This window comes from Rhamphochromis sp. 'chilingali' (assembly GCF_963969265.1).
Source record: "Rhamphochromis sp. 'chilingali' genome assembly, chromosome: 15".
Classification (NCBI taxonomy): domain Eukaryota; kingdom Metazoa; phylum Chordata; class Actinopteri; order Cichliformes; family Cichlidae; genus Rhamphochromis; species Rhamphochromis sp. 'chilingali'.
The window spans coordinates 27,863,211-27,876,487 of NC_137942.1; the positions used below are offsets into that span (position 1 = coordinate 27,863,211).

The 13,277-nt window shown below is 42.7% G+C and overlaps 1 protein-coding gene across 1 annotated transcript; it reads right to left on the reverse strand.

Moving 5' to 3' along the window:
• Positions 1–2,205: 2,205 nt before the first annotated feature.
• On the reverse strand, positions 2,206–5,374 carry nfil3-6 (nuclear factor, interleukin 3 regulated, member 6). The gene is made up of 2 exons (XM_080905887.1): positions 5,093–5,374; positions 2,206–4,342 (listed from the first exon to the last, which is right to left on the reverse strand). Exon 2 carries the CDS (start codon positions 4,224–4,226, stop codon positions 3,003–3,005), a length of 1,224 nt encoding a protein of 407 aa, XP_080762013.1. The 5' UTR covers positions 4,227–4,342; positions 5,093–5,374; the 3' UTR covers positions 2,206–3,002.
• Positions 5,375–13,277: the final 7,903 nt, after the last annotated feature.

Consider the following 13,277-nt stretch of genomic DNA (forward strand, 5'->3'; position numbering starts at 1 on the left):
ATTGCTGCAACTTTTTGCATTAGATGCTGAGATCCTTTTTCTTTTACCCACATGTTTTCAGATTTGTGAAGCTGCCACACCGCCTTGTCTTTGTTCCAACGCATCATCAGAGGGTAACCCCCTAATGAGAAGCATCATTTTCAACATGTATGAATCACCATTCTTTCGCTTTATCTCCTTCTTCAGCCGGAGGAGACAAACATCACGACGCGAGCAGAGGCACCGGCCGTGAACTTGGGTCCCCCTCCCCCATTCAAACCACACACAGACTCACTCTCTCTCTCTGTCTGTCTGCGCATCACTCCCTCTTTTTTCCCCCCTTGCACCCCATCCTTATCCCCACCCCAACCCGACCCCTTCTAGCTATGTCTGCAAGCGTTCCCATGGCAACTGTCGCACTGTCTGCCTAGCAACAGGCTTTATCCTTTCACTAGAAAAAAAGAGGGGAGCAGAAAGAGGGGGTTGTGTGTGTGGGGAGGGGAGGGGGGGGGTGTATGGGTGCATGGATGTGGGTGAGGATGATCGTGGAACGGCAGCATGTTGCAGTGGATCCATTAAAGCAGACTCCCTTTCTCCCCTCACCACACCTGCAGCAACTGCCTCTACCTTGTTCCCTTTCAGTTTCACCGCAGGCTTTCTTCACTTCACTCTCAGCCTGTTTTACTAATCAAATCTATTCTAATCCAGTGTTTGTATTTCGACATTTCAGAGGCTTATAGACAGCTCATCTTATTGCAGGGCGGATCTTTGTGTGTGTGTGTCTCTCAGCTGCTTTCTAGTGTATTTAAAAGCTTTCACAAGTCTTTGTTTTGCAATAAGAAAAAACAGTTACGCTGATTTTATGTCATTTGATTTCATGTCACTTTTCCATGTAATTTGGTTACATAATTACAATGTAAAACATCCAGTTATTGGAATCCAGTTAAATGAAATGTACTTTATTGGTGTTTATTCAGTTTACACCTTAATGATCAAATATTCAACCAAATAAACCTTTGATGTTTATATACTTTAGCTGCATTTTACTCGAAATTGTTGCCTCATGATTGTGAGTGCAAATAATCACAGTGACACACGACAAGCTGAATAAGCAGTTTACTACTCATAACAAAATAATAATAAGACACTAATTGAAGGCTCAGCTTTCTGCACGTTTCTTCTGATACATTAGTTGGCTTTAACTCTTGTGCATCACCATGTGAACTAGCTTCCAACATGTACAGGAACAATGAAAACTGCAGCCATCCACAGTAGGATTAACAAGATTTGGGTTAACGGTGAGGGCACACAGTGAAGAGATTGTCTTTGCTGCCCTCTGCTGATGCCAACGAGGCATGATTCGTTATTATTTTTCCAGACCGAGCACAAGGTGACAGTCTGGGGTAGCTACTGAGCGACAGGCATTTTTGTTGACTGCTAGCAAATGTATGATAACACACATATACTTGTACATAATGTCTGTGCTTGTGTGGGGTGGTGATTTATGCCGCATAACCATCAGTGAGGTCGTGTTTCTCCTTGTGGCTCAAGGAAGCAGAGCAGGTCATTTACAGCGTGTGAATCTTAGACAGGAAGCACTGACAGAAAAAAAGTGCTCATAAGAATGTGTGTGAATAGGCGAATGAAGCATGTAGAGTACAAAAGCCCTTTATGAGAAGTAGTCCATCTACCATTTACATGCATTTGAGTTGGAAAGCTAAGATGTTCTTCACTGCTGTTTCATAGTATTACATGAAGTGGATGAAGGAAATGAACGGCAATGCATTCCTTCCTTGTTGAGGACTGTGCAAAAGGTTGTCAAGGTCTTCTGGTGGCCTTCGGGGTGCACATGACCTCACTATATTCATGTTAACCCTTCTTCATGACTTGAATTTTCTCCTGTCACTTATATTTCCAGCTGTTATCTTTGAGCTCTTGTGTTTTCCAAGGTCTGTAACAGAACTGTTGAGTAACAGCGGGCTCGCCCACTGTCTCTGTCTGCCTGGCTGTCAGCCCATCTTGCCGCCTGCAGGGACTGTGGGAGAGAAACTCCTCTTCTCTTCAGTCGACCCTTCTCTCATTCCCGTTCGCATTCTTCCTTTTTTTCTGCAATTCACTGTCTGGGAAAGAATTTCCAGCCCCAAAAGAGGCTGTGTTAAGTTTTTTAAGTTTGATAACCATTTATAATACCAATGAGCAATGATTGACTCGCCACCGTGATGCTGGATCCATCAAACGTTTCTTTTATTTTTGAATATGAAAACGCACAGAGAGACATTACTATTTTATCATTACCTCGGCACAGAAAACAGGGAGGTAACACAAATATGTTGAAACCCAGGCATGGAGAAAGATCAGTAGTAGGTGTGAAACACTAAAACAGAGCAGAAGTTACAGTGTGGTTCCCAAAAGACACACAACAACACCAGAGTAACAAGTAACACCCCGCCCTCCCCGAGACCCGGGGAGGTTTTGATGGCTATTAACCTCACCTCTGTGTGTGTTTACTGTCTGTCTCTGCCTGTGTTTGCGGGTTTTTTGCAGACCCATCTCAGCGGCGGGAAACTGTTTGTGCAGTAAGTCATACCGCTCTAATTACCGGACTGCAACTTCCCGCATCTCAGTGTGGCAACGACCTGCTGGCCGACTTCCAGCCGCATTTTAATCTGGCATCGCCGAGCAGTGTGAGGTTTGTGCTGTGATGATGTGATGTAAACAGCTTTGTGCTGCATGTTTTTAGTTGTCACAGTGTATGTAATAAAGAAGCTATTATCCACTTAACACCAATACAGTTAAGACTCCCTGTCTGGGGGAACATAGATTGCTCAGACTGAGTGTTTGTTATAGACAGCAGGTTTATGAGATGAGCTTTAAAGACATTTATTATAATACAATACAATACTTGAGATAAAAACAACACATGATGAGCTAGACTTAAAAGTCCTTTTTGGCTTTCTTAAAGTAAACTTTGCCCTTAAAAGTCTAGACGCCGGCAAATGCTGACTGGCTCACAGCATCTGTCCTCAGTTGGTTTTGGCCATGAGCTGCTCTGTGAAAAGCTTTTTCAGCTGAGCCACCTCCTCGCTGAGAGAGTTTAGCTGACACTTCAGGTAAGTGTTCTCGTGCTGGTACTGGACCTCAGGTTGCACTTGAGCAGGAGGGGGCTGGAGGCTGTAGTTGGATGTCGGAGCACTGTATTGAGGGGAGTGTCGCCCCCTCCTGCTTTCCTCCCCCTCGATGTGCTGGATCCAGGAGCTGGCACATGCTGGGCCTGCTCCTGCCTCGCTGCCTCCGCTCAGTCCTTTCTCTCTTGGAGCTTCCCGGCCTGCAGTAGATAGCGTGGGGCTGCGTCTGGCGACGCCACCGTCTCCCTGGGCATCGGTTCCGTCGTTGCTTCCGGGGATCTTGAAACGCAATTTGTGAGGAAGGTTTTTCATCGCCTCTGCGTGATCCATCTTCCCCCCAGTTAGTCCTGCAGCGTGGTGGGGATCTGTAGGCGAATGGTGGAGGTCATACCCCAGCTCCTCACCCCGGTGTGGGGATAATTTCCCATGGTCGCTAAGGCGGTCTTCAAAGAAAATCGGACTGCCCACACTGGACCCACCTGGCGTAGAGAAGCCCGAGTCTTCTGACATGTTCCCAGCATCCCTGGAGCCCCTGCTGCTCATCTGGCCTGCTTGGTTGTTGGGATGTGGTGCTGAGGAGCCTTGGAGGCCTCCGTCCCCCCTTTGGAGGTAATATTGAGGAGTCAAGGGTTGAGGGGTGTGCTGGGGAGCTGTAGTGAGGGGCAGTATTGGGGCGTTGGAGGGGTCTTTAACCAGGCCAAAGCGGAACTTGAGTGCCAACAGCTCTGCTCGGAGTCGCGCGTTTTCCTCCAGCAGAGCCAGCACACGGCTCTCCAGGACCATGTCGTTCACGCGCCGCTTCTCTCGTGAGCGCTTAGCCGCCTCGTTGTTCTTCCTCCTCTTGTCCCAGTAGCTGTCGTCCTTCTTCTCGTGAGGTATGAACTCGCGCTTGCGGCGGGCACTGGAGGAAGGGCTCTCTTTGCGTTTGACGGCTGAGGTGCGGCCCAGCAACGAGCGCGCCAGCAGGCTGCTGGAAGTCAGGATGGACACAGCTTCATCTGTGAAAGACAAAGCTCCTCCCGCTCCCCCTCCAGCAGAAGCCACTGCTGTGGGTGATTCCACGGCACGGAGCACTCTGACGTCTTCTTGGCCCCCCATCTCCTGGGAGTCCTCCTCAAACATCTGGGTAGTTGGATGATTAAATCCCGGCTGGCGATGAACGTCAAGTGCCACTGTGTGGTGCTGAGGGCTCACTGAACTCTGTTGGACGTCTGACGGGAATGTAGCAACAGCGCCTCCTGGTGATCAATTTGAGAGAGAGGACAAGGGAAGAGGGATTTAGTGGTTATGCAAGAGCTATTACAACACAATATTATGTAACTCCATTACGACTCTCCAATAAAACTGGAGCAACTTCCATATAACCTTGCAAGCCCTCACTCACTCAGTGTGAGACAGGAGAGTGCTGGAAACTCCAAACTGTCAGTCACACCACACATTTTTTGGCAGTACTCCGAGTATAAGGCAGTAAATAAGAAGTACATGTAAAAATACATCTAGATAACAAGGTGACCCGATCACAGTCTAACCTACATTTACATTTAGTACTTCAAGTTTGTCCTTCTTCTGCAAATTCTATCGGAACCCCTAATCAACGGATTCACGACCGGTTTCCGGTGTGTCCGTCTCCACTCGCTCCATCAGCGCTGACCCACATGTCTGACACCGACATGCTGATCCCTGACCGGCTGCTTTTCTTTTTTTTTTAAATCATCTGCCATGACCCTACTCCTCTTCTTCATTTTTCTTCATCATGAGCGCAGTTTGAGGCAGCCGTAGGTGCTTTTGAAAAAGTCAAAAGTGCGACGATTTTTATGAAATACATAAAACATAAAGTGAACATTAGCGAGGGAGTAAAAATCACAGTCCCGCAGAAAAGGACACCCAGGTGTTTAAACACAAAAATACATTTTTAATTTATTGGTGTTATAGTAGGCTGATCAGATCACTGTAAGGAAACTCTGTTTACAAAATGATAATAATTGTACCTCAGTGGAATGAGGAGTTTCCTCCGCGGGTGCGCATGGCCGCTCTCGGCGTTTCCAAACGTGTTTTTGGTCCTGTTCAGGAAGAACGCGCTTTTCCTTCCTCTGTGGTGTCCACAAACCGCGGCTTCACTCGCCTCTGTTATCCAATATTATCATCGGTGTAGCGCACCTCCACTCTGCTCCACTTGGAATGCCGCAGCTCCTATTTGTAACGTCGAGTTCAGCTCAGGACGGTCCCTATCCTCACTTGAACCAGATGGGCCCCTGTTTGTGTGTGTGTTCCTGAGTGAGACCGCCCCCCTCCCCCGTCACCCCTCCCACCATCCAAAGGAGCGCTCTCATCGACCGTTCGCATAACACGGCGGTTCAGACACCATCATCATCACCACCACCATCATCTGACCTCCCTCGCCCCGCCTTCTCTGAGAGGATAATCTTCCCATAACAATTAGGTAATATTGCGCCTTTCTCTCTCTCTCGCTCTGCCTTTCTCTGGAGCATAATGAGACACCGGCTGTGAGTCAGTCTTACAAGAAAAGCATATAACCCCTTATATCAATCACAGGCTATGGAGCATTTTTTTTTTTAGAAGTGTGAAGTGTGATTACAGTTTTTATATAACACCCTGCTGGAGCACTCTTGAACCCCGGGTCCTCTTTAGTAGCTCTAATACAGCATGTAACGTTCTTGATCAGCTTCGAGAGTTTTACTAATTGTCAGGAGAACTGCAGATTCTCCCGTGCTCCAGCTTAGCACATAGCACAATATAGAAATATCTTTCCTTATGTAACTATACTTTAATACACTTGATTGTAATGGCTCCACTGTCATGGAGGTTTCTTCCTGGTAAAATGGACTTTTTCCTTCCCACTGTCACCAAGTGCTTGCCTGTGTGAGGGTGTCATGTGATTGTTGGGGTTTTCTATATATTATTGTAGGGTCTTCACCTTACAATATAAAGTGCCTTGAGGCGACTTTTGTTGTGATTTGACGCTTTATAAATAAAGCTGAATTGAATAGAGCAACAAATAAATAATCTGCAATACTAGATAATGGCAAAAGCATAACGTATAATAATAAAAACCGAACAGGTTTTGCAATAATGGGGAAGTAAAAAGAACCTGGTATTATGTTCTTAAATAACTCTAAGCTGTCCTAACCCTTCCTGGTGTTTCACTGTGTTTCAGCATCAGTAACTGCAAATTATTTTGGCAAGGCTACACCCTACAAGCTTAATATCAGGACGTGTCATGCAGGAGGAGTGCAGTGTTGAAGTTCAATTACATGACCTGCAGCCTTTTAGTTTATCTTTGTATGTTTCTAATGCAGTTTTTAATGCAGTTGGCACAAAGTCAATGGCAGTTATCACAGTGTAGGGATACTGTATGCAGAGAACATGGAGGTGAACTGTGCACACCTTCTACATAGGTAAAGTAAGCAGGAGTTTAACAGCATAATTTTGCATTGCATGTGACTTCTTTTTGCATCGCAGTTGTTTGCAACATTTATATGAACCCTTGAGTTTTGCGAACATTTTTGTTATTTCCTCTTTTTTTTCTTTGCAAACCCACTGCTGAATGTTTGATAGTCATTATTACAAAATCATCCATTTTCCTTTTAAACAAAAAGCAGAAGTTATCCATAACTTTTTTTTTGTCTTTGCAACAAATAAGCAAATGCTTCAAGTTTCGAATGTCGTACGAGGGACCCGTGAACAAATTCACACAACATCTTTTTGTCTTTGTTCCCCATTATGTGTCAAAGGCATGTGTACAGGTTTAGCAGGTTCCTCTAGTAATGTATGTCACAAGCAGATTTCAGTATAGTTAGAGCAACATTGCACAATACTACCAGGAACTTTAGTTAGAATGTAGTCCGAGTTTCTTTCTAAGAAACTACAGGATCCGTAAATAATGTTTTCAAAATAGTTTATAGAATAAAAAATTTGGTGTGTACGGCCAAAATGTCATCGTCTGGTATACAAAATGATATTTAGTGCGTCATTTTGAAATAAAGAACATTTTTAGAACTGGGAAGTTTAAATGTTGTCTGTTGGTTTTAACAATGCTTTAACTGTTGCTGAAGTTGAGGGTGTTCGATCTTAGAGTAGCATCTTGGACACTGTACATCATATTACACATTGTTAACCCAGAGTGTCATTAGTCCATTTGAAGTGCCTTTGATTCAGACTGTACGTTTGTTGATACAGGTACTTATTCCTGCATGTTTGTGGCAGGGAACACGTGGCTTTGTGTGCTGAGTGTGACAGCTGGGGCACAAAACCTCATCTGACCCCAGTTTTCATGGTGAACACTGCATGTGCACAAGCGACAATGAACTGCATGCACACCATCATATCATAAATGTAAACCCTCTGTGCAAACACGCTCATTTTGACAGTGCGATACACTTTGAGCCGCTTGCTCTTTACTGTTTGACCACCTTCGGTTCCCGATAGAGGCCAGTTATAGCATAGGTGCTCAAAACAAGACTTTGTTCATGTGGACTTTTCCACCTACAGTAAAAGCTGCATTTTAGAAAATGCACTTTTTAAATTTTCTAAGTTTTGCATCAATACTTAGCAAATTAAATAGGTATTTGTTATGCTAATGACAGTTCTGTTTTAGAATACGTTTGTGAGGATTCAGTGAAAAGATTTTTATCACAGGAAGTGCACATATTGCAGCTATTCTGCTTTCCCGCTGAGAGATACAAGCTTGTCTCCAAAAAGGCTATATTTAATTGAAGGTGATATAGCTAACTTTGTTCTGTGTGAACTGAATGCCAAGAATGCATTTCGCAAAATTTGGGACAAAGGCAATAAACAACCGGAAAAGGCCACATCCGAGGGAGACAAAGTCCAAAGAGGTTGCTGTCTTCTCTTGGGCTAAACGTAAGATGGAGTGAGATAAAATGCAAAACAAAAAGAACAAAGACATGGTTACCATGTCCTAGAGTAGAGGAACTGTTCAGCTTGTTATCAGCACACAGTTCAAAAGTCAGCATGAGGGTTAGTGGGGGGGCGTTAACTGATATATTCAGGGTTTGTACATATGTGTTTTTTGTGGAAAGAGCAAGGGAATGCTAAGCCTCCCTTTGTGCACATGATAAAACCATGGCTAACTTGAAAAAGTTTTGGTGCTAATCTGGCCTCCATGCATTGCAGTGAAAATGGTTGGTGCATCCAACTTTTGGAAGTGGGTTTGCATGCAGGTGGTTAGCTTAGCACAAAGCTAAAAAGGCAGGAAGGAGGAGAGCAGGCCTTTAAAAGTGACGGGCCCTTGAAAGTGGTCAAGTGAACTGAATAAACTTAAAAGTTACAGTGTCTAAAATCTCACCTGTAGACATCAATAATTTGCATTCAGTTAAGTTTTGTTTTCTTACCCCTCTAAATGTATAATCGTAGCTACAGTGGCTCCTGTAGGACAAACAACTCTGACCGCTGTTCCCCAGTAGTGAGTGTTGGCTGTAGATCTGCTGTTTATCTGCAGGAGGCTGTAAAACTTTGTGAAAGGAGTCTTATGCGAGTCAATAAATCAGTGAAGTTCACTTCTGTCTGATGCCAGCGATACTGAGGTGAGTTGCTGAGGATATCCTAAAGTTTTCTGTCAGTAAGTGCTGTTATTAGCTGCTGTTAGCTGCTTTGAAATGGATCTAACACTGTTTGGATCTTTAGGACCTTTAGTGAACTCTCATACGATGTGGGAATTTAAACTGTTGATCAGCGAGAAAGTGTAATTTTTTGGAAACTCAAGCCCAACATTAGCTGGCATAATGTTAGCTTGTAGTGGGCCTGCTGTCAGCTGTCTGGATACGGGAGGATGGTGTATCTAATCTGCTGACAATAAGTAATTGCGACAGTATTGGGAATGAAAAAAGCATGTTTATGCATCTTTTCTCGTGTTAGAGCCTTGACTTCAGTTCAGGAGATGAGACTTGAGGTGAGGAGGAAGAAGATGAGGTGGTAGAGGAGGAGGGAGACACAATGAGGAATAGATGATGAAAATATACATGTTTATAAGACTTACTATGTATCCCTCACAAACATGTGGTCATTAGATAAAGAAAACACCATCAGGTGGAATGTCGATGTCCATCTTGGCCACTGTATTTAAGACACCACAGTAACATGGTGGCTTCCATAAAGGCTCCTATATATTTGTAATGGTTTCATTCTAAGTTTATGAGAACGCATCAGTTTGTTGGAAGATGTAATTACACGCTATTCGGTGTATGTTTATGAGTAGAACATTTTTGGATTCTGATAAATAACCTAAAAAAATTACCTACTGTACCTTTAAGGAACAATGACTGAGCAAGATAACAAAGAAAACATAGTGAACTAAGTGCTCAAACAAAACAAAACCATCCAAACAAACAGAGAACAAAGAGGAACCAGAGCCACATACAGGAAATCAAGTATCAGCAAATAACTATGCAAAAACAAGAGCAACAGTGAGTCAAATCAAGTAAACATATATTCAACTATTAATCGAAGTGACAGCTATGATATGTCAGACACATAACACACTCTGGTTGGAACTATGATTACGTGGCCATCACACAGGAATGCACAGATACTATATCGGTGGTACACTGGTGTCAGCCTTTCAGCAAACACCAGTGTTGTGTCAGCACTGGTTTAACATGATGAAGAGTTAAAAGGCGTTACAGCAGTTTATGTGTTTATTTTTCAATATAATGAAACTTTCTAATGAAAAATGCAAAATAAGTAACCACATGAACCAACAGCATTACTGTGAGTTTAAACATCACATCAGTAACAGCATTGCTCTGTAGTAGGGGTTCAGTGTTGGCTCATCGTAGTGTTTTTTTTTTAACTAAAACAAACAGCAAAGATACATTAAGTTCCTTAGATGTGTGATCTTACATTATAGACTTGAGCAAGTAGCCCTGCTTAAGCATTAACCGGTCAGTTTGATCTCAGTTCTGTCAGAGTAAAGCTTTTTTTTGTTCTGGTTTTTCGTGTGACATCAGTTTGGGTAAACAACATAGATCATCGCCACTTATGGTTAACAACAGTGTGTTCATGCAATGGCAGCTTAGAAACATGACTGAGTGTAACACTAGCCTGATTCTGCTTTTACAGTATGCATTGTGGATACTTTGCAACAGTGTGTGCATCCTATCTGCACACCTTACTCCTTAAACTTTATAAAATTGCACAATAGTTGGCACAAGCAAGAAAAAACACCGTGTTCATAGCTGTGTTTATTGGAGCACACCATTTAGGTACATTTGGAAATAATTGACAGGGGAAATTACAGTAGCAGCGAGCAGGCTTTATGAGCTGCTAACACCCGTGGGTCTCATAATTCAGAGTGTCGGGAAGGTTCTTAGGTAGAAAAAGTCCATTATAAAGGCAGGTGAGAGGAAGAATATTATGATTATTATTCAACTTGATAGTCAAAAAAGTCTGTAAGTGCATAAATGGAGCCTTTGGTCAGAAGGCCGTCCTTCATTTAACGTATAAACTGGAAATGATCTTTCACCACTGACTTTGTCGTAGCCATTTTTTAAAAAGATCATTATTTTAAATGATCAGTTTGCGCACAGTTTGAAATATTTAAAATCGTTGGAGAGATTTAATTGAGAAAGTTTTATTTTGTATTTAAAAATAGCACTTATTCAATAAAAGGTCATTCTCACATTCGTGTTTGATCTGTGCAACAGGAAGTGAGTTGTGCCATGCACAGTTCACAGTTAAGCTTTTGAAATATGTCAACACATTTTCTCGAGAAGGTTGTCTGCTTTAGGTTTCTGTGGAAGTGAACAAAAAAAAAGAAACAAAAAAACATGTAACCACAGTGTGACCCCTAGCAACAGCAAATTTGACAAAAATATGTTACAAAATGACTTCCCCATGATAATTTGTTTGGTAAGCTGTTCGCACAAGATGCAAGACATTTTATACAAACAGTTGACTGTTTTAATTATCTTTCATTTCCTCAAAATGATCCAACTGGCAAGTCAGAACCCTTGTAGTCGGTGTTGAAAGAAAACAATGTTAAGAGAGGTGGAGGCACATGAGTTCAACCAGTTCGTGCTGAATTCTTAACATGCTATTAAAGGCTCTTATGGAACAGCTCACCTTGTAGCTTTGACCTGCAGGGGGAAAGAGGGCAGATAACTCTGCAAACAGAGCATGCTGTCTCAACTGGAAAACATCTCATGTCTCGGGGGGAACGTGAATATTTCCAGGGCTTTCATTTGATGGAGTGAAAATTATGTGCCGTATTATAAGAATAGAAGAAAAATAACAAGAGCTTAATTCTAATCCCAGAGTGCACAGAGGAAGGACAAGAATAATAAATGTGAAGTTTAGAAATGACTAAAGTTTCTCCAGGTTGTGTATTTATATAAACTCAGTGGCCACTCTGTTAGGTGCACCTTGATAATAGTGGTTTGGACCCCGTTTTGCCTTCATTATTGCTTTATTTATTTGTAGCATGGACTCAACAAAATGCTGGAAACATTCCTCAGAGATTTTGTTCCTTAATGACAAAATAGCATCAAATAATTGCTGCAGATGATCTTTGTTCTCCATGTTGATGGATGCTTGGTATGAATTTCAGAAGGTCATCTTGACCATATATACAGGGAGTGCAGAATTATTAGGCAAGTTGTATTTTTGAGGAATAATTTTATTATTGAACAACAACCATGTTCTCAATGAACCCAAAAAACTCATTAATATCAAAGCTGAATGTTTTTGGAAGTAGTTTTTAGTTTGTTGTTAGTTTTAGCTATTTTAGGGGGATATCTGTGTGTGCAGGTGACTATTACTGTGCATAATTATTAGGCAACTTAACAAAAAACAAATATATACCCATTTCAATTATTTTTACCAGTGAAACAAATATAACATCTCCACATTCACAAATATACATTTCTGACATTCAAAAACAAAACAAAAACAAATCAGCGACCAATATAGCCACCTTTCCACGCTGTGGAGTACTTGGACGCGTGTGATGGAGCATTGTCCTGCATGAAAATCATGTTTTTCTTGAAGGATGCAGACTTCTTCCTGTACCACTGCTTGAAGAAGGTGTCTTCCAGAAACTGGCAGTAGGACTGGGAGTTGAGCTTGACTCCATCCTCAACCCGAAAAGGCCCCACAAGCTCATCTTTGATGATACCAGCCCAAACCAGTACTCCACCTCCACCTTGCTGGCGTCTGAGTCGGACTGGAGCTCTCTGCCCTTTACCAATCCAGCCACGGGCCCATCCATCTGGCCCATCAAGACTCACTCTCATTTCATCAGTCCATAAAACCTTAGAAAAATCAGTCTTGAGATATTTCTTGGCCCAGTCTTGACGTTTCAGCTTGTGTGTCTTGTTCAGTGGTGGTCGTCTTTCAGCCTTTCTTACCTTGGCCATGTCTCTGAGTATTGCACACCTTGTGCTTTTGGGCACTCCAGTGATGTTGCAGCTCTGAAATATGGCCAAACTGGTGGCAAGTGGCATCTTGGCAGCTGCACGCTTGACTTTTCTCAGTTCATGGGCAGTTATTTTGCGCCTTGGTTTTTCCACACGCTTCTTGCGACCCTGTTGACTATTTTGAATGAAACGCTTGATTGTTCGATGATCACGCTTCAGAAGCTTTGCAATTTTGAGACTGCTGCATCCCTCTGCAAGATATCTCACTATTTTTGACTTTTCTGAGCCTGTCAAGTCCTTCTTTTGACCCATTTTGCCAAAGGAAAGGACGTTGCCTAATAATTATGCACACCTGATATAGGGTGTTGATGTCATTAGACCACACCCCTTCTCATTACAGAGATGCACATCACCTAATATGCTTAATTGGTAGTAGGCTTTCGAGCCTATACAGCTTGGAGTAAGACAACATGCATGAAGAGGATGATGTGGACAAAATACTCATTTGCCTAATAATTCTGCACTCCCTGTACATACCTAAGCTCACTAGCATGCTGCTCCTGGCTGATTAGATAACAAGCAGCTGAACTTTACAAAGTGACTGGTGAGTGTAAATATCATATGGTGATGAGATGCGTAGCAGCTGGCACTGATAACTGACAGCTTCTGAAAAATCCCAGTCAAAATGTTCTTTCTCGGTTTTAATTAGCATGCTTCTCATTTAACAGTCACACTTTTCAAACTTACAGTGAAGCATCCAAGTGACTGATGAGTAATGCAG